Source organism: Hyla sarda, chromosome 4, assembly GCF_029499605.1.
Source record: "Hyla sarda isolate aHylSar1 chromosome 4, aHylSar1.hap1, whole genome shotgun sequence".
NCBI lineage: Eukaryota > Metazoa > Chordata > Amphibia > Anura > Hylidae > Hyla > Hyla sarda.
The window spans coordinates 162,565,278-162,591,757 of NC_079192.1; the positions used below are offsets into that span (position 1 = coordinate 162,565,278).

Sequence of the window (26,480 nt, forward strand, 5' to 3'; positions counted from 1 at the left end):
ACCACTAAAGGATTGTATATGTAATTGCATATAATGGACATTTCCATCATTTCTGATTCGTAACAGCCACTCACATCATGTGCAAATTTTCTGAATATTTCCTGGAAGATCCCCACAGGTCAGTGTTCCATAATGTAGTCATCATCCAACCTAACCAGGACAGGGATCATGCATATAAGTTATGTAATGAAACCCTTTAATATCTAAGGAAACGTTATTGTGTCACCTATAACTGATCATACATAGCAATATGACAAGGCTCATCCAGTTATTAAAGAAACCTCCTCCATGACTGGTCATGTTATGCCTGAAATTTAACCCTTTTAGAGCTCAGCAGATGTCTCATGTAGTGTTTACGGCCAAGGCAATAGAGCATTTATAGGTCAAATTTCTTAATTTCATATGAAAGCCCCTATTTTTTTTGTTTTCTTTTTAGTTGAAATAGATTTTTACAATCTTACCTATCCCCATGAGAAATAAAAATGAACATAATCCTGTGAAACTAGTCCTGATGTTAAAGTTAACAGCTATATCATGTCCTCTTTGACTGCTGCGGACATTACTAGCAATAGAAGGTTGGAGAAAGACTGTAGTAGTTATCCATGGCAACCAATCAAATCCCTCTGTTTTATTTTATTAAAGGGGTCCTCCGCCCCTAGCATCTTATCCCCTATCCGAAGGATAGGGGATAAGATGTCAGATCGCGGGAGTCCCGCTGCTGGGGATCCCCGGGATCTCCGCTGTGGCACCCCACTATCATTACTGCACAGAGCAAACTTGCTCTGTGCGTAATGACCAGCAATACAGGAGCCAGAGAATCGTGATGTCACGGATCCGCCCCCTCGTGACGTCATGGCCCGCCGCCTTAATGCAAGTCTATGGGAGGGGGCTAGATGACCACCATGCCGCCTCCCATAGACTTGCATTAAGGGGGCGGACCATGACATCATGAGGGGGCGGATCCGTGATGTCACGATGCTCCGGCCCCTGTATCGCTCTGTGCAGTTATGACAGGTGGGTGCCGCAGCGGAGATCCCGGGGGTCCCCAGCAGTGGGACCCCGGCGAACTGACATCTTATCCCCTATCCTTTGGATAGGGGATAAGATGTCTAGGGGCAGAGTACCCCATTATTACCAGCCAAATTGGACAGCAGTTCTAGTTTTCACAAAAAGTTTAAAAAAAAACAAAAAAAAAAAAAACACATTGGTTTATTGGTGCAGATCGGTCTGTTTACAGTCCAAAATAAGTCCCTCTTTTTTCCCCAACACATCTGTACAATTATGTTTCAAACCCTAGAACATAACCCTAGACAATGTTCAGTCCATTAAAACTAAAGACGTACTCCGGGAAACTAAACCCACAATCCATCCTTTCCCTCTCATAAACCTATTTAATTATCTAAATATCAGTCATTAGCTATCTAGAGCAGTTTCCCCTCTTTCAGCTGTCACTTACATGCAGCGAGTGAGGAAAATATATGTCATACTGACATCCAGGCGGTCTTTGTCCAAATACCTCTTTGAAAGCAGCCCCCACACTCCTGAGAGACACAGACCATGTGGTTTCTGCCTTGCACTGATGACTCATTCTCCTTTCAATGCTGAGAGCTGGGAGGTGTGTGCAGCCTTATCCAATCAGACAGTTCTCTCTGCTGCTCCGAGCAGGAGGGTGGGAGCTGCTCTCAGAGTGAGCTGAACGGCAGAGAAGAGCTGCAATGATTTCTGGGAAATCTATGAAGCAAGGATGGCAAACAATATTAAGCAGCCATAGATGACCACAGGAGACATTTTTATCAGGCAGGATTATTTACAGGGAACATATCCAGATAGTGTGGTGGCTTTGGAGCTTTTTTTTTTTTATGTATAATTTCCTGGGTACCTTTAATGGGTGTGCCGCAAACACACTGCAGTATTTAGTTCATCACAAAACTAATCAAAGTTTTCTGATGTATATATTGTGTGCACAAAACCTGCTGTGTATGCGGCCTAACTGGTTTTTATACACACTGGGGGACTGAACTTTTACTACAAACTGAACCAGAAATATTGTTTAAATAAAAAGAAAAAAGAAAAATAAAAAATAAAAAATAAAAGTATATACCAATGGAACATCCTTGCATACCAATCAGCCAAGAAAACCACTATATGTAAGGACTTATGTATAGGATGCCATATGTTGGACAGTGTTACAGAGAACCATTCGTAAAAAAGGTAAAAAGGTGAAAACTGATTTAAAAACTGCAGAGACCCTTGCCTGTATAAATGGAAGGATTTCTAGAAGCAATCATTTCAGGCTGGTCGAATGAGAAAGCTACATCCTATTTCGACTGTAAAGCAATTTCAGTATTTTTATAAGGGATTCTGAAAATCCAAATGGGCCACATAGCCACTTAATCTCAATTCTTCTGACTCCACACAGAGATGACCTACCTTGTAACAAAGAGGTTGTCTAGAATTCAGAATAGAAAGGAAAACTATAAATAAATAATAATTATAGGTCTGGATTTAGAGCCTTAACGCTAGGGTTAAGGCTCTAAAATATTATTTATAGGTACTTTATAACAATTCTTAACCTGCCTTACAATATGGGTATTTTGGAATTTCTTATCTACCGTATAAAAGAGTTTACTAAAAAAAGAGGTGCTGACCAGGGGTGTTGACATCTTGAGGTGGCCATACACCTTACACTAAAGTCTGCCAAATCAGTCGGTTAACCCTCTAAGGCTAAGTTTCCACTTTTTTTATTTTTTTATTTTTTTCTGGCAGTTTTTGGAAAACAGCCACTGCAGTTTTTGAGCCATAGCCAAAAGTGTATTTAAAAGGAATAGGAAATATAAAAGAAGGACTTACACTTCTCCTGGATCCACTCCTGAATTTGGCTCAAAAACTGCACTGCCAGAAAAAAAGAAAACAAGTGAAAACTTAGCCTAAAGGTGGATGGCAGTCTCCTGAACGTGTCAAATGTTCTCCTGTCCAACTCTTTTGTCCTAAAAGCGATGAGCCTCCAACAGAGCTGTCTGGCATTGGCTTAGCCCTTCATTCCTTATAGAAGAAACATGAATGCTTAGTCATGCTGAACGTTCTTGTGTATAGATTGGAGGAAGGAAGTGATGTTCAACCACCTTGGTCCCAGCTATTTCCAGTCGCCCACTGCTCCAGTGATGAGACATCAGAGCAGGACATGCCTGATCAGCCAATCATTGGATGACTCATGACTCCATTGTGGCCAGTAATTGGCTGGGCATGCAGGTCCTGCGCAAATGTCTCTTCTTGGACGCAGTGAGCAGCAGGAGACCATAAGTAGTTGGAACATGAGTAATGGGGGGCAAGGTAGGTGAATATCATTGTTTATTTTTATACCACCCCCAGCAAAATATAATTATTCTTCAACACCCCTTTAAGAATACAAGCACAATTCGGTTGCTGGGTTCATATCACTTGTTCTAAGCACTCAAGTGAATACAGAACAAATTGATCAGCTGTCAACAACAAAGTACCCAATCCATAGGAATGCTTATAGATGGCAATACATGTACAGCATTACATTGCCAGTTCTGCTCATCTCAGAAAACATCTGGACGTATATTTATTTAGGTGAAATGTGTACTGGAAAGCATTGCTTTTCAGATTGTACAAGTACAAAACATTTATGACAGATACACTTAGCACAGAGTGTTTTCTGAATAGACATAAGGTAGAGAAAGTCAAAGCCTGAGGAAAATGATAAATCAATCACTGGTATATGGAACTATCAGTCAAATGTGTTTTTACACTACGGGAGAGATCATGCTTTGTCTTAAGTATTATTTTAAAGCGGAGTGGTTGGCTAACTCCAGCTAATCTGATTGTTTAATGCTGAATCCTTCAGCTTGAATGAATTTGACAAAAAATTTAGCTACCTCTGAAATAACAAGCCAGCCAGTTATAAGTTCAGCAGACTGAAGGGCATGAGGGACAGCGGAGTCTGTCATTGGGTTCCAAGACAGGTATCTCCTGATCGCTCTCGAATGTTGTTTGCCAATTATAAAACATTAATGTCGCTCCCAGAGAGGATGCAGAGACGAATAATGCCCATAGTTGCCATCTGTGCATATGTAGATTTGATTCCTGGTCCCAATTTTTTTTACAATTCATGTTCTATTTAAAATGCAAGAAGTAACACTACATTACAAAGACAAAAGTATTGGGATCCAGCTCTAAATCATTGATTTCAGGTGTTTCATTCAGTCCCATTGCCACCGTTGTATAAGATCCAGACCCTAACAATTCAGTCTGCTTTTACAGACATTTGTGAAAGAATGGGTCTTTCTAAATAGCTCACTGTAGCCCATTGGCAATAAATCCATTTGTTAAAGAGATTCCCTGGCCCCAAGACATCATATCCCTTATCCTTTGGATAAGATGTCTGATCGAAGGGGTCCTGCCGCTGGGGACTCCCGCAATCTCTCATGCAGCACCCACCTGTCTCAGCTGCACGAAGCAATGATCGCTCCGTGTCTGAAGGGGCCGGAGTATTGTGATGTCACGACTCCGCCCCCTTGTGACGTCATGCTCTGCGCCCCCAAAGCAAGCCTATTGGAGGGGGAATGATGGCCGTCACTCCCCCTCCCATAGGCTTGCATTGAGGGGGCATGACGTCTACATCAAAGCTATGCTTTCAACCCATCAATTTTTGGGATGAACTAGAACAGAGATCGTGGCCAGATCCTCTCATCTAACATCAATATCCGACCACAAATGGTCTTCTGGATGAATGCGCAAAAACTCCCACAGCAACACTCCAAAATCTCATAGAAAATCTTCCAAGGGGGAACCAACAACATATTAAAGCCTATGGATTAAGAATAAGATGTCATAAAAGATGTCCCACCACTTTTGTCGATATATAGTGTAGAAGAATAAGCCACAGAGGCTTTATATAAATATTTCTAATGGTTCTAGAAGCATATAGTGGAACAAAGGGACTAAAATCCAGATCCTTCCGATAACATCACATGCCAGTAATGGTTCTCTAGGAGGATAAGATGAAGAGGTCTGCATTTACCTGGAGGATCAATGATCATTCTAACTTGCACCACTGAGGAAGGGGCTAGTACACACTTGTCCCTGCCCCGAAACGCATTTGCCCTACCTACCCTGTGTGAACAAGTTGCTAAGGAAGGACTTTTTATTTAGGAACTTTACCTGGATTACTATCCTATCCGCTATTAGATTGAAAATTCTGCCGCTCCTGCCGCCACACTGTTCCACCTACCTCCATCTGTGTACTCTGCCTGGAACTATTCCAGCTGCCTCCATCTGTGTACCCTACCAGGTACTACTCCAGCTGCCTCCATCTGTGTACCCTACCAGGTACTACTCCAGCCGCCTCCATCTGCGTACCCTGCCAGGTACTACTTTGCATACCATCGTGTGTCTCCAGTGCTTCAAAATCACCGGAGCTCGGAAGCTGCCGGCCGCAGCAGAAACTGCTGACTGAGTGACGTCAGATGACGCTTTCACTTACCATCTACATGCGCCTGGTCTGGAGCACCTTGGTTTTATACTGTTCCGGCAGAGTCGCAATAGTATTTACTGTACACCGGCAATTTTTACATACATCAGCAGAGCCTTTACAGAGTGGTGGACGGCAATTATTCAAGGAGCGGTGAGTGATACATAGTACCATCAGTTATTGAGATACTGCATTATTGAATACAAATTATTATTGAATGTGAATTGCAGTCAATCACTATTGCAGTTTATATATATATATATATATATATATATATATATATACACACACACCGTATTTATCGGGGTATACCACGCACCGGCCTATAACACGCACCCTCATTTTACCAAGGATATTTGGGTAAAAAAAGTTTTTTACCCAAATATCCATGATAAAATGAGGGTGCGTGTGTGCGCGTGTATACCCCGATATACCCCCAGGAAAGGCAGGGGGAGAGAGGCCGTCGCTGCCCGCTTCTCTCCCCCTGCCTTTCCTGGGGTCTAGAGCGCTGCTGTCGGCCCTTTTCACCCCCTGGTTATCGGTTATCGGCGCTGCCCGTTCTGTCCCCCGATAGCCAGGGGGAGAGAAGCGGCGCCGACAGCCAGGGGGAGAGAAGGGGCAGCGGCACCCATTGCCGGCGCCGCTGCCCCGTTGCCTCCCCCCATCCCCGGTGGCATAATTACCTGAGTCGGGTCCGCGCTGCTCCAGGCCTGAGTCGGGTCCGCGCTGCTCGGGTCCGCGCTGCTCCAGGCCTCCGTCGTTGCTATGCGCTGAACGGCGCGGCGCATGACATCAGAGCGCCGCGCCGTGCATAGCAACGACGCTGGGGACCAGCGTCGTTGCTATGCATGGCGCGGCGCTCTGACGTCATGCGCCGCGCCGTTCAGCGCATAGCAACGACGGAGGCCTGGAGCAGCGGAGCAGCGCGGACCCGACTCAGGTAATTATGTCACCGGGGATGGGGGGAGGCAACGGCTCCCCCTGGCTGTCGGCACCGCTTCTCTCCCCCTGGCTATCGGCGCCGGCACCGATAGTCAGGGGGACAGAACGGGCAGCGGCGCCGATAACCAGGGGGTGAAAAGGGCCGACAGCAGCGCTCTAGACCCAAGGAAAGGCAGGGGGAGAGAAGCGGGCAGCGACGGCCTCTCTCCCCCTGCCTTTCCTAGGGGGGTATCGGCGTATAACACGCACACAGACTTTAGGCTAAAAATTTTAGCCTAAAAAGTGCGTGTTATACGCCGATAAATACGGTATATATTCAGAAGTGTCCTTCCATACACACTGGACTTTCTTCTTGTATCTAACAGGTTTCCCTTTTTATAGATTGTCCATTTATTATCAACTATATTTTTATGTTATATCACAAGGGCCCTGTGAGAAATGTTATGTGTAAAAGTTATTTATAATAAAATGTATGCATCTTTCCAAACGTCCATTGTACAACCTTTTTGGCTGAGGTATTTAAGGACTGGGAACTCGGACGATAATGATTTATTTAAATGACTGCAAGAGCAATCAAGTGATCATTCATTCATCTCTGCTGCACAATTGCTTAAAGGGGTTATCCCAGAATAGAAAAACAGATCTAATTTCTTCCAAAAAAATAGTGCCACCTCTGTCCCCAGGTTGCGTGTGTTATTACAATTTGGCTCCATTCACTTCAAAAGAATTGAGCTACAATACCACACACAACCTGGGGACAGACGTGGAGCTGTTTTTGGAAGAAATCAGCTCTGTTTTTATTTTCAATCCTGGATAACCCCCTTTAAAATATGTAAAGGCTCTGTAATGGTTATCTGGAGGCCTAAAAGGCCCCTATTCATTTGGCCATTCATAAGTAGACATGTATGTAGTTCCTAATGCATGTCATTCTTTGTTGAGTTCTTTGAATGTCAAACATTCCTTTACGGAAGGTTCTATACCAAAGTTGTAATTATCCACAGTGGATTTTATAAGTATGTCAGATGTCACAATACAAGTGCTGAAAAATAATATTAGGTAATAGGTCACTTATTTTAAGTGCATTTCTTGGAAAGTGTCGGCTGACATTTACACCCACAGTATGGGATAGATCTACATCCATGACAGCTAGTAAAGTATGTTACAGAAATCTGAGGCTACCCTAATATTGCCTGTTGTATAATTCATCTTGGGAATAATATAACTTGCAAACATACCATAAGAGTAACCCTGCAATACTATTAGTTAGGTTGTTACTACACAGCTATAAAAAGAAAGGGAACATTAAAATAACACATCCTAGATCTGAATGAACTCATCATATGAAATACTTTCATCTTTTCATAGTGGAATGTGCTGACCACAAAATCACACAAAAATTATCAATGGAAATCAAATTTATCAACCCATGGAGGTCTGGATATGGAGTCACACTCAAAATCAAAGTGGAAAACCACACTACAGGCTGATCCAACTTTGATGTAATGTCCTTAAAACAAGTCAAAATGAGGCTCAGTAGTGTGTGTGACCTCCACATGCCTGTATGACCTCCCTACAATATCCGGGCATGCTCCTGATGAGGTAGCGGATGGTCTCCTGAGGGATGTCCTCCCAGACCTAGACTAAAGCATCCGCCAACTCCTGGACAGTCTGTGGTGCAATGTGGCATTGGTAGATGGAGAGAGACATGACTTCCCAGATGTGCTCAATTGGATTCAGGTCTGGGGAACGGGCGGGCCATTTCATAGCATCAATGCCTTCCTCTTGCAGGAACTGCTGACACACTCCAGCCACATGAGGTCTAGCATTGCCTTGCATCAGGGCCAACCACACCAGCATATGGTCTCACAAGGGGTCTGAGGATCTCATCTCGGTACCTAATGGCAGTCAGGCTACCTCTGGCAAGCACATGGAGGGCTGTGCGGCTCCCCAAAGAAATGCCACCCCACACCATTACTTACCCACCGCCAAGCCGGTCATGCTGGAGGATGTTGCAGGCAGCAGAATGTTCTCCACGGCATCTCCTGACTCTGTCACGTCTGTCACACGTGCTCAGTGTGAACCTGCTTTCATTTGTGAAGAGCATAGGGCGCCAATGGCGAATTTGCCAATCATGGTGTTCTCTGGCAAATGGCAAACGTCCTGCATGGTGTTGGGCTGAACATGGAGCCCTCATACCACCCTCAAGGAGTCTGTTTCTGACCATTTGAGTAGACACATGCACATTTCTGGCCTGCTAGAGGTAATTTTGCAGGGCTCTGGCAGTGCTCCTCCTGCTCCTCTTTGCACAAAGGTGGAGGTAGCGGTCCTGCTGCTGGTTTGTTGCCCTCCTACGGCCTCCTCCATGTCTCCTCATGTACTGGCCTGTCTCCTGGTAGTGCCTCCATGCTCTGGACACTACGCTGACAGACACATCAAACCTTCTTGTCACAGCTTGCATTGATGTGCCATCCTGGATGAGCTGCACTACCTGAACCACTTGTGTGGGTTGTAGACTCTGTCTCATGCTACCACTAGAGTGAAAGCACCGCCAGCATTCAAAAGTGACCACAACATCAGCCAGGAAGCATAGGAACTGAGAAGTGGTCTGTGGTCACAACCTGCAGAACCACTCCTTTATTGGGAGTGTCTTGCAAATTGCCTATAATTTTAACCTGCTGTCTGTTCCATTTGCACAACAGCATGTGAAATTGATTGTCAATCAGTGTTGCTTCCTGACTGGACAGTGCGATTTCACAGAAGTGTGATTGACTTGGAGTTACACTGTGTTGTTTGAGTGTTCACTTTATTTTTTTGAGCAGTGTATTTCCTGATTCTTTCTGAGGGCCTATTCATGCGGCTGAATTTCCAAACAGAAATTCCACTCAGAAATTCCAGTGCAGCAGCCCCGCATTGTTTTCAATGGGATTCTACTGTACTATGCATATGACAGAATTTTTGCAGTGGAAACATCTGTTGCAGACATTCTAATTCCGGATTCCATTGAAAGAATGAACATGGTTTATTTTTCAGCAGAATCTGCTTAAAAATGCATTAGGCTATGTTCACAAGGTAGAATGTCCGCATGGAAAATTTCCTCGCAGATATGCCACCGATAGACGGCAATGCATTTCCGTGTGGACTCCACAGAAAGAATAGACACGACTATTCTTTCTGTGGACCCCAGAATCAGAATTTTCACGCTAGAATCATCTGACACCGAAATTCTGCCATGTGAACATTGAAGCAGAATCCCATTGGAATCAGTGGGACTCTGCTGCTGTGGAATTCCGGATGGAAATTTAATTGTGTGAACAAAGCCTAAGACTATATTCACACGTTAGAATTTCCACACATCCGCACCAATTCTGCCTTTGCATTTATTTGGATGGTTTCTGGCTTGTGCAGATTTGGTACGGAATCCGCACGGATCCCGTGTGGAATCTGCTTGCGGAAATTCTGAAATGTGAATGCGAGTGTGGGATCCCATTGAAGTCTATTGGGCTTTCATTTGATGTGGGAATTCTGCCTTGCAAATATAGCCTTACTCTCTATGGCAGTGTTTTCCAACCAGGGTGCCTCCAGCTGTTTCAAAACTACAACTCCCAGCATGCCCGGACAGCCAAAGGCTGTCCGGGCATGCTGGGAGCTGTAGTTTTGAAACAGCTAGAAGCACCCTGGTTGGGAAATGCTGCTCTATGAAGATGGTACATTTTCAACCGGTCCTAGTATCAGCTTGTTCTACCATGTAAAAGAGACCCTAATCTTAAAATGAGTTATCCTGGATAAGGCTGGGTTCACACCACGTTTTCTTAAATACGGCTCCAGTATACGGTTGGGAGGAGGGGGCGGGGCTTAATCGCGGCGCCCGCTCTCAGCCGTATTCGGAAACCGTATTTAATGCAAGTCTATGAGCCGACCGGAGTGAACCGCAGCCTCCGGTCGGCTTCGTTTTCGGCCGTATGCGGTTTCCCGACCGCAGGCAAAAACGTGGTCGACCGCTAAAAATATTAACATGAAACTTGACACACGTTACTAATATGTCAACAACAAACATAGGATAGGTAATTTAACCCTTACCCACCCCCCATTTACCAGGGCCGGGGTTTTCCCAAGTCTATGGGAAATATATGTTACTGCATAACTTCCAAACTGCTGGAGATATTTCGATAATACTTGGTCACATGTTACTTATATGTCCACTTAAAATATAGGATAGTTAATTTAAGCCTTAACTACCCCCATTTATGAGGGTCAGGGTTTTTGTTTAAAGTCCCATGCAAATCAATGGGAAATGTATGTTCTCACATAACTTCCGTACGGCTGGAGAAATTTCATTATTACCTGTTACACATATTACTTATATGTCAAATAAAACTATATGATAGTTAAATTAACCCTTACCTACACCCTTATATCAAATATGGGTTTTTGTTTCAAGTCCCATGCGAGTATATGGGATTTCCAGTACCTTACTCCACAAGCTCCGCTCTGCATCTCCTGGTGAATGTGTCAATCTGGCTTGCAAGCCACACCCCATCTCACAAAGACATGTCCTTATCCTGCTTGCAAGCCACACCCCATCTCACAAAGTCACACCCACTGTTTAAGCCCCACCCATTTTATTATCTACCCTTTTTTGTGCATCGGTCTGGCTTGCAAATCACACCAAGTCCCACAAAGCAACGTCCCCTTCTATTTTCAGCTTACAATATCTTCATCACAAATCAGTCCCACATGAGGACGCGATGGGATAGGAGGACGCAATGGCATAGGGGGACGCGATGGCATAGGGGGACGCGATGGCATAGGGGGACGCGATGGCATAGGGGGACGCGATGGCATAGGGGGACGCGATGGCATAGGGGGACGCGATGGGATAGGAGGACGCGATATGACAACAATATATGAGGATGGGATATGAAGACACAAGCTTCCTCCTTTGTTAATTTTCCTCCCCAACAAGGATTATAAAGGAAAAACCAGACAACGCCGGGTACTCAGCTAGTTATGTTATGAAGTTACTAGATGAAAAAAAATATATTAGTTTATTTGCATCCAAACAAAACATACAGCACAAAATGAGATACTCTTATTGGCCATTATCCCTACCAGTAATATTATAGTACAGCAGTCCAACTGAGAACAATACAAGGCAAATTCACACTGCGCTCACAGGCAGAGGAACCTCTGGAGTAAACCAAAAGTCACTAAACAAAACCTCCAATTTTCAAACAAAATCCTAGGATTTTCAGTCCTATTAGTTTAAGAAATGATACAATCCAAATCTTTATTACAATGTAGGATAATAAAACATTTGTATGACGTGGGATCTGTCCAGCACTAAAAGGTACAAACTATACTAGAAAAATGTCTAGTCCTTCTGCTTGAGCCTTTAGTTGCGATAGTGTAGACATCAACAATAACAAGAAAAAAAGGATAATAAGTCTTATTGCGGAACAAGCAATTCTCCCTTACTTCATAATTACCCCTTAAATGATCTTCTGCGGTTCTGCATTATCCTGAGGTTTAATTGAAATTAATGACACAGATAAATCGTAATACCACTAGGATGTGTATTTGGGGAAATGTGCTCTATGATGGGATATAGATGAAACAACAGACTGCGCAGTGTGTAATATAGGATATTTCACGTGGCGGTCTATGATTATGCTTCTCACTGACACTTTCACATAACTCCCTAGAGAGATCTTTTCACCTTCCTGAATAAATCCCACATTGTCACCCACCTCCCACACACTTCAAGGTGCCCCCACCCCACATCATATGCTGCACTGCAAGGTCTCAGTGCCAACATCCAAAAACAATATAACAAGTCTTCTCAAGGAGGATGACAAGATATGTTTAGGGATATATATATATATATATATATATATATATATATATATATATATATATATGGATTGTTTCAAATTTTCCCTACGCTACACTGACAGGTAGGTGAGGAACATGCAGACATCATTGTCACCTCAATACAAAACCTTCTTTATTCTCACACTTTATTGCTCTATGACATCATGACATGGAGAGAATAAACCAGCAGTGAAAGGGTTCAGTTCCTGTTCCTACCTTTCAACACCACCCCACCCCCATGGCAGCTCCTATTGTCATTCTTGACATGATCTTGATAAATGTTATCTTACTCTGAAGCATTTCACCTCATTCACCTGTTTGCCCTTTTATATTTAGCGCTTTTCTATCCTTGGTATCCCGCTCCCATGTCATGGGGAACAGAAAAGGCATCATTGATATAAACCAGTGTTTCCCAACCAGGGTGCCTCCAGCTGTTGCAAAAATACAACTCCCAGCATGCCCGGACAGCCAACGGCTGTCCGGGCATGCTGGGAGTTGTAGTTTTGCAACAGCTGGAGGCACCCTGGTTGGGAAACACTGATATAAACAATACTAAAAATCATAAAAGCAAACAATAACACCAACCAACCTAATATAGTCACTGTACAAAATGTCACACAGCTAAGAGGACCAAGAACCTTCCATAAAGTTTGTGACCACAGAGATGACATGTCCAGGAAAAACAAAGACACATAGTTACATCCTATACTAATCTAAGCAAAACAAATAAAAGTCATAATATTTTGATTGTTTATACAAACAATGATATGTATTTGTGATTCTGACACTTCCTGACAGCTCTGTCACTTGGACTCACATCCAATACCCCTGCCAGGACCAAAACATGGACAGTCAGATTGTTTCCCAACCAGGGTGCCTCCAGCTGTTGCAGAACTACAACTCCCAGCATGCCCAGACAGCCTTCGGCTGTCTGGGCATGCTGGGAGTTGTAGTTCTGCAACAGCTGGAGGCACCCTGGTTGAGAAACACTGGTTTATGGGGTTGCTGGCGATGTAAAGCCAGTGTGTACACACTTAAGAGACTGGCACCAACACTTCTCATGCCACCTGGGCACCTGCCCCACTTACTTTGTCCTGTTTGCATTCATCAAGCTGAGGGGCCACAGATGCTGCAGGGGGGGACTTGAGAGCTGTTACTCCAGAGCTAGAGGACTGTCCAGGGGTCCCTGAAGTGGGGTTACAGCTACTGGTGGGACTTGAGCCCCCCTTCTCCCCAGTGTCCACTTTGATGAGCCTGTGCTTGGGAGACACATACTTGACCTCAGGAGAGGGGGAAGGAGAGGACGGGGACTGTGCAGTGGGTGCAGGGGGGGCTGAGGGCACTATGGAGGAGTTTAGGGGGGCACTGGAACCTGTGGCACTAGAAGTAGTATAGGGGTCCTCAAAGTCTCTTTCCTTCTGCAGCTTATATGCAGCTAGGATGTCCGGCTGCCCCGCTGGGGTCACAGGGAACTGGGGCACTGTACAGTGGTGGTGGTGATGGTGGTGCCCCCCAGCCTGGCACTGCCTGTAGTCCGGTTTAGGAGGGGCAGGAGGCGGCGGCTTGGTGCTTTTGAAGCCCAGGTGTTCCTTGATCCATTTGGCCATGCTGCCGGCGCATTGCTGTCCCGTGCTGGAGGCTGCTGGGGGGCTCCCTCTGCTACTGATGCTGCTGCTGCGCGGGGGGTCTGCGCGGAGGCTTCTTGTAGAGTTCAGAGGCTGAGGCTGGGCAGCGCTGGATGGAGCCGAGGACGGTCCGCTCAGCAGCATGAGAGCCGGAGAAGAGCTCCAAACAATACGGCAGCGTGCTGAGCAGCTGATACCATCTGGATGAATGAGCCGTGTGTGTCCACAACATACATACACACTACACTGGTGACAGGGAGCACGCTGCGCCATCTAGCGGCACAAACCTCCCCCGGACTCCTCTGACATTAACTCTTCACGCTCCTCGACAATCCAAGATGCTGAAGTTGCTCCTTATTCACAGACGATGTGAAATAGTTCTTTACTAAGTTTCTTATCAAAACCAAAAAATACATAGTCATTTTCTGTATGTAAGAAAAATATATGTTAGACATGTAAGAAAAACAGATGTCGGTAAAAAATAAAGAAAGTAAGGGAGATATAGGAGAAGAAAAAAAAAAAAAAAAAACAGATTGTGGGAGATTTATCAAAGGATAAGCATAAGGCTAAGTTTCCACTTGTTTTCTGTTTTTCTGTCAGTTTTTGGAATACAGCCACTGCAGTTTTTGAGCCAAAGCCAGAAATGTATTCAAATGGAATTGGACATATACAGGAAGGACTTACACTTCTCCTCCCTTATGGATCCACTTCTGACTTTGGCTCAAAAACTGCCAGAAAAAAAAAAAACAAATGGAATCCTAGCCTAAGGGAGGAGAATTGTAAGTCCTTCCTTTATATTTCCTATTCCTTTTGAATACACTTCTGGCTTTGGCTCAAAAACTACAGTGGCAGATATCCAAAAACTGCCAGAAAAAAAAAAACTAAGTGGAAACTAAGTGGAAACTTAGCCTTAGACTGTCTAAATATGTGCGACTTTTGTTCTAGAGGATTTTTAGAACATGATGCATCCTAGTCTATTTTAGATGGAAAAATGCATTGGTGCTGAATTTCTAAAAAGTGTACGCCGAAATGTCAGACCATGCTGGAGCAGGTTTAAATACAGTCTAAACCATAGATCCTGAAGTCTGTGCACAGAATTTATCAAGAGCCGTGCGACTTTTGATAAATTAGACGCACAATAGACCGGCCATACACTCTGTAGTTTGATCTATATTGATGCCGGACATAGACAACTTTGATAAATCTCCCCCATTGACTTTTAAACAAGAAAAATAGAGATGTGAAATTACAGATAAAATATAACTAAATAATAAATACCAGGGGAAAACATACAAAAAAAAATCACAACAAATAATAGATCGCTGCTACTCTGCGAATATCTTATGTGTCTGGTCCTCCTCAGTTTTGCCTCTTAAAGAGGCACTGTCATTGTTAAAAACTTTTCATATATTGCAGGACTCATAATATGACATTTCACAATATACACCTGTTAAAAATTTTTTTTATTTTCAACTGAAATTCAAGCTCAAAATAGCCGCCACTAGGGGTCGCCTGTCTTTTAGCCAGACAGACTAGTCTAGATTTTACAGCATACTGGATACCAGCCATAAAGCATACCGGTATCCAGTATAGGAGATTTCTATTGAGTGTATGCAAAACTACAGATAAAGGATGTGTGGACATGCTGGGAGCTATAGTTTTACAACAGCTGGAGGCAACACTGCTCTAACACATTTATTTACAAACATTGCAGCTTCAGTTGTTACTAAACTACACCTCCCAGCATGCTGAAATAGTCAAAGCTTTCTCGGACTCTTGTGAAAAGTCTGTGAAAGATGAATGACACACATAGTGACAGCTATGCTGATTAGCATCCAGCTTTACTAGGAGAAGTTAAAACAGATAGAACATGTATTCATAAAAATGCTGTACTTATATCTAAAAAAATCCTTACACTAATTTTATAAAGATCTAGTCTTATATTTATACATTTTATCCTGTTATGAATTCACCATAATGTCTTCTGATTACTGCAGGCAAGCTCCAAGTATCTTCCTCTGTGTAACATGTACAGCATGAAACCAGAGAGGAAAGGGTTACAGAGTAGAGAGTACTGATTGGCTGACTGCACAGGCTTGCTCCTGTGAGGGAGACAGACTGACACGCCCCCTACAGCCTGCACAATGAAAAAGTAACTCACCAGCAGATAAATGCTTATATCTCTGGACATATAGGTCCGAGACACATAAAAATTATATGCACATGATCAGGATTGGGTCCTGAATAACATATCACTTTTTTTTCTTTTTTCTGCACTATGAAAGGTACGCTTTAAGGACCAGGCCCATATTGGCATTAAAGAGGTACTCCACTGGAAAACTTTTTTTTAAATCAACTGGTGCCAGAAAGTTAAACAGATTTGTAAATCATTTCTATTAAAAATTCCTAACCCTTCCAAAATTCTTGGAAAAAGCACCTAACATGACGCATTTCAGGTCATTTGACCTTTCATGCATCTGATGAAAGGTCACATGACCTGAAACACGTCATGCTAGGTGCTTTTTCCAAGGATTTTATCCATGTTTTCTATTGAAGTCTTTCCATGTCAATGCTTTTAAAGTGACGAAATAAAGGTGGTTTCTTACTCGCTGGTATCACCACTTTCTTCTATCTAATTTACAAATCTGTTTAACGTTCTGGCACCAGTTGATTTAAAAAAATGTTTTTCAGGGAAGTACCAAGCAGGCCAATATTTTAGCATTTTCGTTTTTTCCTCCTCACCTTCTAAAAATCATAACTCTTTTATATTTCTATCCATAGACCCATATGGGGCTTGTTTTTTGTGTCATCAATTGTACTTTGTAATAACATCACTTATTTTACCATAAAATGTAGGGCGCAACCAAAAAAATATTATTTATGTGGAAACATTTAAAAGAAAACCCCAATTATCAAATTTTGGAAGGTTTTGTTTTCACGCTGTACACTAAAAATGGTGTGTTCTTTATTCTGTGGGTTAATACGAATAAAATGATACCCATGTTATATGCTTTTTTATAATTGTACCGCTTAAAAAGAAATCTCAAACTCTTTTAACAAAATTAGTATGTTTAAAATTGCCCTAATTTGACCACCTATAATTTTCTAATTTTTCCATATAAGGGGCAGTATGAGGGCAAGTTTTTGTGCCGTGAGCTGTAATTTTAAACGGTTTCACTTTTGCTTTTATTTTTAAAATTTTTTTTTATTTTTTGGGGAATAAAATGTGACAAAAAGCAGCAATTTTGGACTTTTTTTTTTTTTATGCTTACGTCGTTCACCATACAGGATAATTAACAATATATTTTGATAGTTCAGACTTTTACACACGCGACAATACCAAATATGTTTATCAATTTCTTTTGCGTTTTTTGTGGGGTAAAATGGGAAAAAAATGGTAATTTCCTTTTTTATTGTGGGAGGGGATTTTAAAAATTTGTACAAATTATTTTTTTTTTACATTTTTTTTACTTTTTTTTTTACACTTTAACCCCTTAAGGACGCAGGACGTAAATGTACGTCCTGGTGCGGTGGTGCTTAACGCACCAGGACGTACATTTATGTCCTGTGCATAACCGCGGGCATCGGAGCGATGCCCGTGTCATGCGCGGCTGATCCCGGCTGCTGATCGCAGCCAGGGACCTGCCGGCAATGGCCGACATCCGCAATCTCGCGGGCGTCCGCCATCAACCCCTCAGGTGCCGGGATCAATACAGATCCCGGCATCTGCGGCAATGCGCGATTTGAATGAATGATCGGATCGCCCGCAGTGCTGCTGCGGGGATCCGATCATTCAGAACGCCGCACGGAGGTCCCCTCACCTTCCTCCGTCCGACTCCCAGCGTCTTCGGCTCTGGTCTGTGATCGAGCAGACCAGAACAGAAGATGACCGATAACACTGATCTGTTCTATGTCCTATACATAGAACAGATCAGTATTAGCAATCATGGTATTGCTATGAATAGTCCCCTATGGGGACTATTCAAATGTAAAAAAAAAATGTAAAAAAATGTAAAAGTGAAAGTAAAAAAAAAGTGAAAAATCCCCTCCCACAATAAAAAAGTAAAACGTCCGTTTTTTCCTATTTTACCCCCAAAAAGCGTAAATTTTTTTTATAGACATATTTGGTATCGCCGCGTGCGTAAATGTCCGAACTATTAAAATAAAATGTTAATGATCCCGTACGGTGAACGGCGTGAACGAAAAAAAAAAGTCAAAAATTGATACTTTTTTAATACATTTTATTTTAAAAAAAATTATAAAAAATGTATTAAAAGTTTTTCATATGCAAATCTGGTATAAAAAAAGGTACAGATCATGGCGCAAAAAATGAGCCCTCATACCGCCGCTAATACGGAAATATAAAAAAGTTAGATGTCATCAAAATAAAGGGATTATAAACGTACTAATTTGGTTAAAAAGTTTGTGATTTTTTTTAAGCGCAACAATAATAGAAAAGTACATAATAATGGGTATCATTTTAATCGTATTGACCCTCAGAATAAAGAACACACATCATTTTTACCATAAATTGTACGGCGTGAAAACGAAACCTTCCAAAATTAGCAAAATTGCGTTTTTCGTTTTAATTTCCCCACAAAAATAGTGTTTTTTGGTTGCGCCATACATTTTATGATATAATGAGTTATGTCATTACAAAGGACAACTAGTCGCGCAAAAAACAAGCCATCATACTAGTCTATGGATGAAAATATAAAAGAGTTATGATTTTTAGAAGGCGAGGAGGAAAAAATGAAAACGTAAAAATTAAATTGTCCTTAAGGCCAAAATGGGCTGAGTCCTTAAGGGGTTAATAGTCCCCATAGGGGACTATTTATAGCAATCATTTGATTGATAATACTGTTCAGTGCTATGCATAGGGCATAGCACTGATCAGTATTATCGGCTATCTTCTGCTCTGGTCTGCTCGATCTCGGACCAAAGCAGAAGACCCCTGGAGATGGACGGGGGCAGGTAAGGTGCAATTATGGATGATCGGATCCCTGCGGCAGCGCTTCCGTTGATCCTATCATCCACTTAAAGTATTGCACTGCCGCGGATGCCATGATCTGTATTGATTGACAAATTTTTACCTGGGGTGCCCAAACTTTTGATCCCTACTGTACATTGCTATACTGTTAAACTGGCAACGTGTTAAAATCTCTTTTTTTTTTTATCTTGACATGCATACATTACAAAAACCAAGAAGCAGCATGCATAAACATATGACATTTTCTATCATAGTTCCATGAGTGGTAAGATACACCTTATGCCACTTGGTATACCCCTCTGAGCACAGCCTTTATAGAGTAATATGAAACTGACTATTGAACACATGAATAGGTAAGTATAAAGAGCCTGCCTATGGGTTCCCAACTAAATCAGTCTTGTTCTTATTAGATATTAATCTATCAAACGTTAAATTAGTACTCTCATCCAACCTAGATAGAACACTAGAGGGAAAATGTTGTCATGTAGAAAAAAGTCTTCCTGCGAAGAATGCCTCTAATCTGTGTGAACGGATGGACAGACGTATGGAAACATTACAAGAGCTTATTCTTCTGCTTTGGGTCTTCTGATCTGGATTCAGACATATCTCAAGATGAGATCTTAGTCTGCTTTAATGGAGTTATCCAGGAATAGAAAAACAGAGCCAATTTCTTTCAAACACAGCTCCCAGGTTGTGTGTGGTATTACAACTTGGCTCCATTCACTTCAATGGAACTGAGCTGCAGAACCACACCCAATCTGGAGACAGAAGGGGAAAGAAATTTGAAAGAAATGATCTCTGTTATTCTTTTCCTGGAAAACCCCTTTAAACAGGTGTCTCTGGTAGTTGATTTCCTGTGTGATGTCGCCTCACAACAGTTGAAGCTGGTTTCAAGAGCAAGGCCACTTTCAATAGCTGGCAGACGTGCGCTTTGGCTTAAACCTTGTTTGTGGGATAATCCCTCTAAATATCATTTTTACAATTTATATTACTCCTCTGACAGATTTTTTGGTTCAGAACTAGATGTTTTATTTCTGGTAAGAAGTCTATTCCTCAAGCACCGCAGCCTCTCCAGAGGCGTCAGAAGGAAAAGATGTTCCCCACACTGTCCCCTTATAGTAGTTAGGCCCTTACACTTCCCCATATGATAGTAAGGCCCCTTAACACTGCTCCTGTATAGTGGTTAGACCTTCCCACTATTCCTGCATAGTAGTTAAGCCTCCCCACACTGCCTTCATATAGTAGTAAGGCCCCTCACATTGCATTTCTGTAGTAGAAGGCTCCCCATACTGCCCCCACAATGTAGACCCATGTAGTATTAGGTCATCTTTGTTCCTCCGTTTAGCATAAGGTCCCCCACACTGCCCAATATAGTAGTATGCCCCTTTCACTGCCCCTCTCCAAAATACAACACTCACCTCTCAATTTACCAGGGGTCGAGTCTTGGGGAAAAAAAGAAAGTGATGGAACTCACCCATGATTTCCACTCAAGGGCTGGTAATGCAGGACTCTTGCTAATAGGGGCGGTGTTCCTGCTGTGGAAAAACTTGCAGCCCTGCAATTTGCCAACCCCCTGAAGCTCCTTTGTGTCCTCCCGACACTTCCTCTGTTCTCTTATCTGACCTTTCTATGCAGCTAGTGTGAGACGGACAGATGCTGCTTGCGCTGGAAATTCCAGCAGCCTCTGTTCAGTAGAGAAGTCCAAAAGTGTGGGTCTTAAAGGGGTACTCCTCTGGAAAACAAATTGTAAATCAGCTGATGACAGAAAGTTAAACAGATTTGTAAATTACTTCTATAAAAAAAATCTTAATCCTTCCAGGATTTATCAGCTTCTATATGCTCCACAGGAAGTTCTTTTCTTTTTGAATTTCCTTTCTGTCTGACCACAGTGCTCTCTGCTGACACCTCTGTCCATGTCAGGAACTGTACAGAGCAGCATATGTTTGCTATCGGGATTTGCTCCTACTCTTGGCAGTTCCTAAAATGGACAGATGTGTCAGCAGAGAGCACTGTGGTCAGACAGAAAGGAAATTCAAAAAGAAAATAACTTCCCGTGGAGCATACAGAAGCTTATAAGTGCTAGAAGGATTTTAAAAAAATTAATCGAAGTAATTTACAAATCTGTTTAACTTTCTGGCACCAGTTGATAAAAAAAAAAAGGTTTTCCAGTGGAGTACCCACTTATTTATAGACACATATATACACACACAGTTATAGATGGGCCCTTCTTCCCCTGTGGGCGATGGTTCCCCTGATGCAGATTTTTCTTCATTCTCTCAGTGCACATAAAGCCCTAGGTCACAAAATGTTTTTACAAAATGTGTAATATTAGTTGTTTATTCAAACAAAAGATATTTCTCCATATCTCCCCATACACCTGCACACTCAGCTCTGCGGAGCATCCATGTGTTCTGAATGAAAGGTAAGGGGGGCATAAACCGCTGTCAGACACAAAAAAAAACTGTGCAATATATATCCCTTTTACTACATCATACATAGTAGAATGATATACACAGTATACATCATGTTACTGTTTTCAGCTCAATGGAACAGCAGACCACACTGCATACGTCCCGAACCGTGCAGTGCTTTTGGCCGTCATCTGTCATCTTCTGTGCATGGCCAGCTTTCTTTTTAGTGAGTCCTAAATATAACCTAAGCGCAGAGAAAAGAGAATAAGAGGAGGATGCAGTGTAAGTAGTATAGTATAGTATGCTATCCAATGCTATAGTACAAGTATGTGAGCTGTGATTAGGATTAAGACACTTGTATTTGTTTCATCTATGAAAAGATAAATCAGTTGTGTGGCTGCAGAGAATGCCAGTGAAAATGATAGCATAGAATGAGATGACAATAGCAGTGCCATTCAGGGCACGATGGGTGGTAGTTACATTAAAGCCAGAGATGGGGAATGATAAGCGTGATGTAATACCATGATGCCATAATTATAGAGCTAGCGGCAGAAGAGATGGCTGTGAGGTGGAGCCAACATTCCTCTAATGTGCCGAGTAAAACATAGGGTAGCAGCAAATAAAAACCAGACATCATGGACTTAGGATTCAGATGAGGAGTTTCTTGTGCTGACATAAAAGGTTATTATAGGTGTGGGAGTTTTACTGGAAAGAGGAAACGCTCAACGCTCTCATCTCCATTAAACATCAATATGCATTTATCTTTGAAGTTACCCTGTAAAATAATATAGAACAACAATATGACCTTGCAAATTTCATAGGTGTAACAACATGGGGGCTGAAAAACAAACACACTGGAGCTTATGGGATACCATTTTTTATATGGGCGCATGGCTATTTAATTCTATTTGTGGCCATGTACTTATTAGATAAACATTCTATAGTAAATATTTGTCAGTTGTATTACTCTACAAGAACCCCTGTGACAACACAAAGGCAAAATGATTTATTAACGGTAGGTCACCACAGTATAGTTTAAAATATTATTATTATTATTACTATTACTACTACTACTACTACTACTACTACTACTACTAATAATAATAATAATAATAATAATAATGCTAAAAACAATAATCTTTTTCTAACACCAACATATTCTAGTAAAACTTTGAGAGGGCACATCCTGCTCTGAGCTCTTGTCTTAGAAGTTGGCAGAAGAAACCAGTGGTGGGGGACCAAAAGCAGGAGAACGGGAGGTGTAGCGGGAGACCAGGGGAAAGTAAATATAACTCAGTATCACCACTATATAAATTTTGGCCAACACTCGAACACCCCTTTAAGTAATGTTTTATAAAAGATTAAGCCTCAAGAGCCAGCCATCCAGCCAGTATCTGTGTATGCACAGATGTGATGTACATTTAGGTGCAAGGAGTATAGGGAACACTATCAAAAGTATTGGCCAGATTCCAAGGGACAATGTAGAAAAAGGGGGCAAATAAGAGTTGGATTTAGGAATATGATAGACTGCCTAAAATGTAGTATTTTTATGAGATGCCTAAAGCTGTGGATGTTGGAAATGAATCTAATCGGCCAGGGTATTGAATTCCAGAAGACTGGTGCACCACTAGCAAAGTCTTGGGAATCGGTTGTAATCATGGAGTAGGTTAGTCTCCAATGGGCACTGTCACTTTAACTAACTTTTGACATGTTGTAGAGACAGGCCAGAAGTTTTGGTTAGAGACCCCCACTGACCACTAGAGCTAGCTGTTTACCTGGCATTGCCTCTGCTTTACCCATGTGCACCATGCTGACATTCCTGTGCACAACCCTAATTGTCAAAACTGTACCAGAGCTTATATTTAGTCAGTGATACTGCTGTTACTAGAACATCTTCATCTATGTTATATACAGCTTAACCCTTGCTTGGTTAAATCTTCTGCTGCTTACCAACGCCATCTACTGGAGATGATTTCTGCTACTGACTGTATCTCCTGCTCTTAGGCTGCTGACCTGCTGCTTCTGCATCCTGGAGTGCAATGAAGTATGACAACCTAGAGGATACTTAGACCCTGCTATTGAGTTTGGCTTTAAGTCAAATCGGTAAGCCTCAAACACACCAACATGAATCAGTTAGCTCTTAGCTACAAGGCTACCCATGTTAGCCCATTCTACTTTCTAACAACAGCGTGGTGCAAAAGGTTGTAATTCTTTCCTTTTTTTAATATCTGTCAGATTCCTTATTTCTACTACCTTTCCAGTCAGTTGGGGATGAATAACCACATGAGCATCTTCCAGTTATGAAAAGTTAAGTCTACACCTAAACAGAGAAATCAGACTCCGTCAAGAAAATTGGGGAACATGTATCATGGTTTGTTTTGAAGTCATTCATTTTTGCTTTTTTTTAACCCCTTAAGGACCCGGGGGGGTTTCCGTTTTTGCATTTTCGTTTTTTCCTCCTTACCTTTAAAAAATCATAACTCTTTAAATTTGGCACCTAAAAATCCATATGATGGCTTATTTTTTGCGCCACCAATTCTACTTTGTAATGATATCAGTCATTTTACCCAAAAATCTACGCCAAAATGGAAAAAAAAATCATTGTGAGACAAAATTGAAAAAAAAAAAATACACCATTTTGTAACTTTTGGGGGCTTCCGTTTCTACAAAGTACATTTTTTGGTAAAAATGACACATTCTCTTTATTCTGTAGGTCCATACGATTAAAATGATACCCTACGTATATTGGTTTGATTTGTCGTACTTCAGGAAAAAAGCATAACTACATGCAGGAAAATGTATATGTTTAAAATTGTCATCTTCTGACCCCTATAACTTTTTTATTTTTCAGTGTATGGGGCAGTATGAGGACTCATTTTTTGTGCCATGATCTGAAGTTTTTAGCGGTACCATTTTGGTATCGATCGAACTTTTTGATAGCTTTTTATTCATTTTTTCATGATAGAAAAAGTGACCAAAAATACACTATTTTGGACTATTTTTTGCGCGTACGCCATTGAACGTGCGGTTTAATTAATGATATATTTTTATAATTTGGACATTTCCACAAGCGGGGATACCTCATATGTTAATTTTTATTAACACTGTTTATTTATTTTTTATGCAAAAGGGGGGATTCAAACTTTTATTAGGGAAGGGGTTAAATAGTCTTTATTATCTTTTTTTTCCCTTTTTTTTTTGCGATGCTATAGCTCCCATAGGGGACTATAACACTGCAAACGCTGATCTTTTACATCATTCAATGGTTTCTCATAGGAAACCATTGATCAATAATTCTGCCGCTTGACTGCTCATACCTGGATCTCAGGCACTGAGCAGTCATTCGGCGATCGGACAGCAAGGAGGCAGGTAGGGGCCGTGGTGATCCCGAACAGCTCCCTGAGCTAACTGGCAACATTTTAGTTTCACTTTAGACGCGGCGATCAACCGCCACGGGTCCCCACGCCATGGCCCTGCTTTATAGAATGGGAGCGGACTTATGACGGACATGTATGTCATGGGTCTTGTAGGGGTTAATGTGCAACATAGTTATCATAATATCCCACAGGGATTGATAAATGTGGCACATGCATGCAAAAAACAAGAAATCAATTCAGAACACCACTTTGTATGATTTCTGCTCTCCTCTGCATTTTTTCTGCAACTTTTTAGCCAGTTTCACAAACAATTTGCGACTGTTTTGTAAGCCAGGCCTGGGCTGGTGTAGATTTGCAGAGAAATTGAGCGGACAAGCTTAAAAAAAAAAAAGTATAATTTCATAAATTCGCACGGCAAAGTGAAGAACCAAAAGTGTGTACCAAAGTCATTTTAGTCAAAATCACTTTAGCAAAAAAATAAATAAAAAAAAACATAAATTTTTTGGCAACAGAGACATTTATGTGGCTTTTCTACACCAAAAAAAGGCTCTAAACCTGTTGATAAATTCCCACTATTGAGATTAGTGTTGATTGGTCTTTAGCTATAGCCAGGGGGTGGCATGCGGGAGATGGCCCCATAAGCCTATGGGCAGTTTCCTACACTGGATGGAGATCGTGGCCAGCCCAGGAGTGGAGTGGTGCCACCCTCTGCTATCTTGGAATCGGTAAAGTTCTAAACATTCAATCCTTGACCGTTTAAAACTCTTTACATGTTCATATCAAAGGGTTTGTTAGCCCCGATATAGACAGGGCTGTGTCTTTCCAAATCATAATCATTCAACTGAATTTACCACGTGTGACTCCAACCAAGGTGTAGAAACATCTCAGAGATGTTCAAGAGAAATGAGAGGAGCCAGAGCTTAATTTCAAGTGACATAGCAAAGGGTCTGAATACTTTTGTTCATGTGACATTTTAGATTTTCATTTCATATACATTTTCAAAAATTTCAAAAATTTTATTTTAACATTCTTAGTGCAGAATGCTTAGGAAAAATAGGCGTTTTTTTATTTATTTTTATTTTATTTTAACACAAGGCTGCAACTTATGCTGAAGTGAAAAAGTTAAAGGGTCTGAAAACTTTCCAAATGAATTGCATATGTGCGTGTATACATATATGCCTTTCTATAGTTTGTATCGGGCAGCAGAGAGGCTAGATTAACCCCTGGGTGTGCTCCGTTAGTTCTGTGGTCAGGATTGATTAGTTTGGGATTGATGGGGGCCCAGTGGTCGGAATCCCTCCAATCATCTTGTTATCCCCTAACAAGCTGATAAGGGATATTAATATGGGATAAAAAGGGGAACTCCAGTGGAAAAAAAAAAATCAAATCAACTGGTGCCAGAAAAATAAGCAGATTTGTAAATTATTTTTGCTTAAAAATCTTAATCCTTCCAGTACTTATCAGCTGCCGTATACTACAGAGGTAGCTGCGTTGTTTTTTTGTTGTATATACCGATAAAGTCCTTAAATCGTGGCTCAATACATAAAAGTAGGAAGGGGTTAATACAAAAGAACCAATATATTCCTACAATAGCCAAAGGCGTACCAACATATAACCCCAACACCAATAATAATTCAAAGCATGAAGTATAAAAGTATTTTCATTAATAAAAATATTGGTAAATTAATGTAAAACATACATATAGACGGAATAAAAAAAAAATATATAATATATGTATATGTATATAAACACACATATATCAGTTATATA

The 26,480-nt window shown here is 41.6% G+C and overlaps 1 protein-coding gene across 3 annotated transcripts in view; it reads right to left on the minus strand.

The window, feature by feature from the left end:
- The window catches only part of SHF (Src homology 2 domain containing F), a 300,197-nt gene extending 285,883 nt beyond the window's left edge, over positions 1 to 14,314 (minus strand). The window contains exon 1 of one of the 3 annotated variants that reach the window (XM_056572554.1): positions 13,396 to 14,314. In XM_056572554.1, coding sequence (XP_056428529.1) covers positions 13,396 to 14,205 — 810 coding nt within the window. In that variant the 5' untranslated portion in view covers positions 14,206 to 14,314. The remainder of the gene's footprint in view (positions 1 to 13,395) is intronic. The other 2 variants (XM_056572552.1, XM_056572555.1) reach the window with 2 other exon arrangements.
- Between the last annotated feature and the right edge of the window lie 12,166 nt (positions 14,315 to 26,480).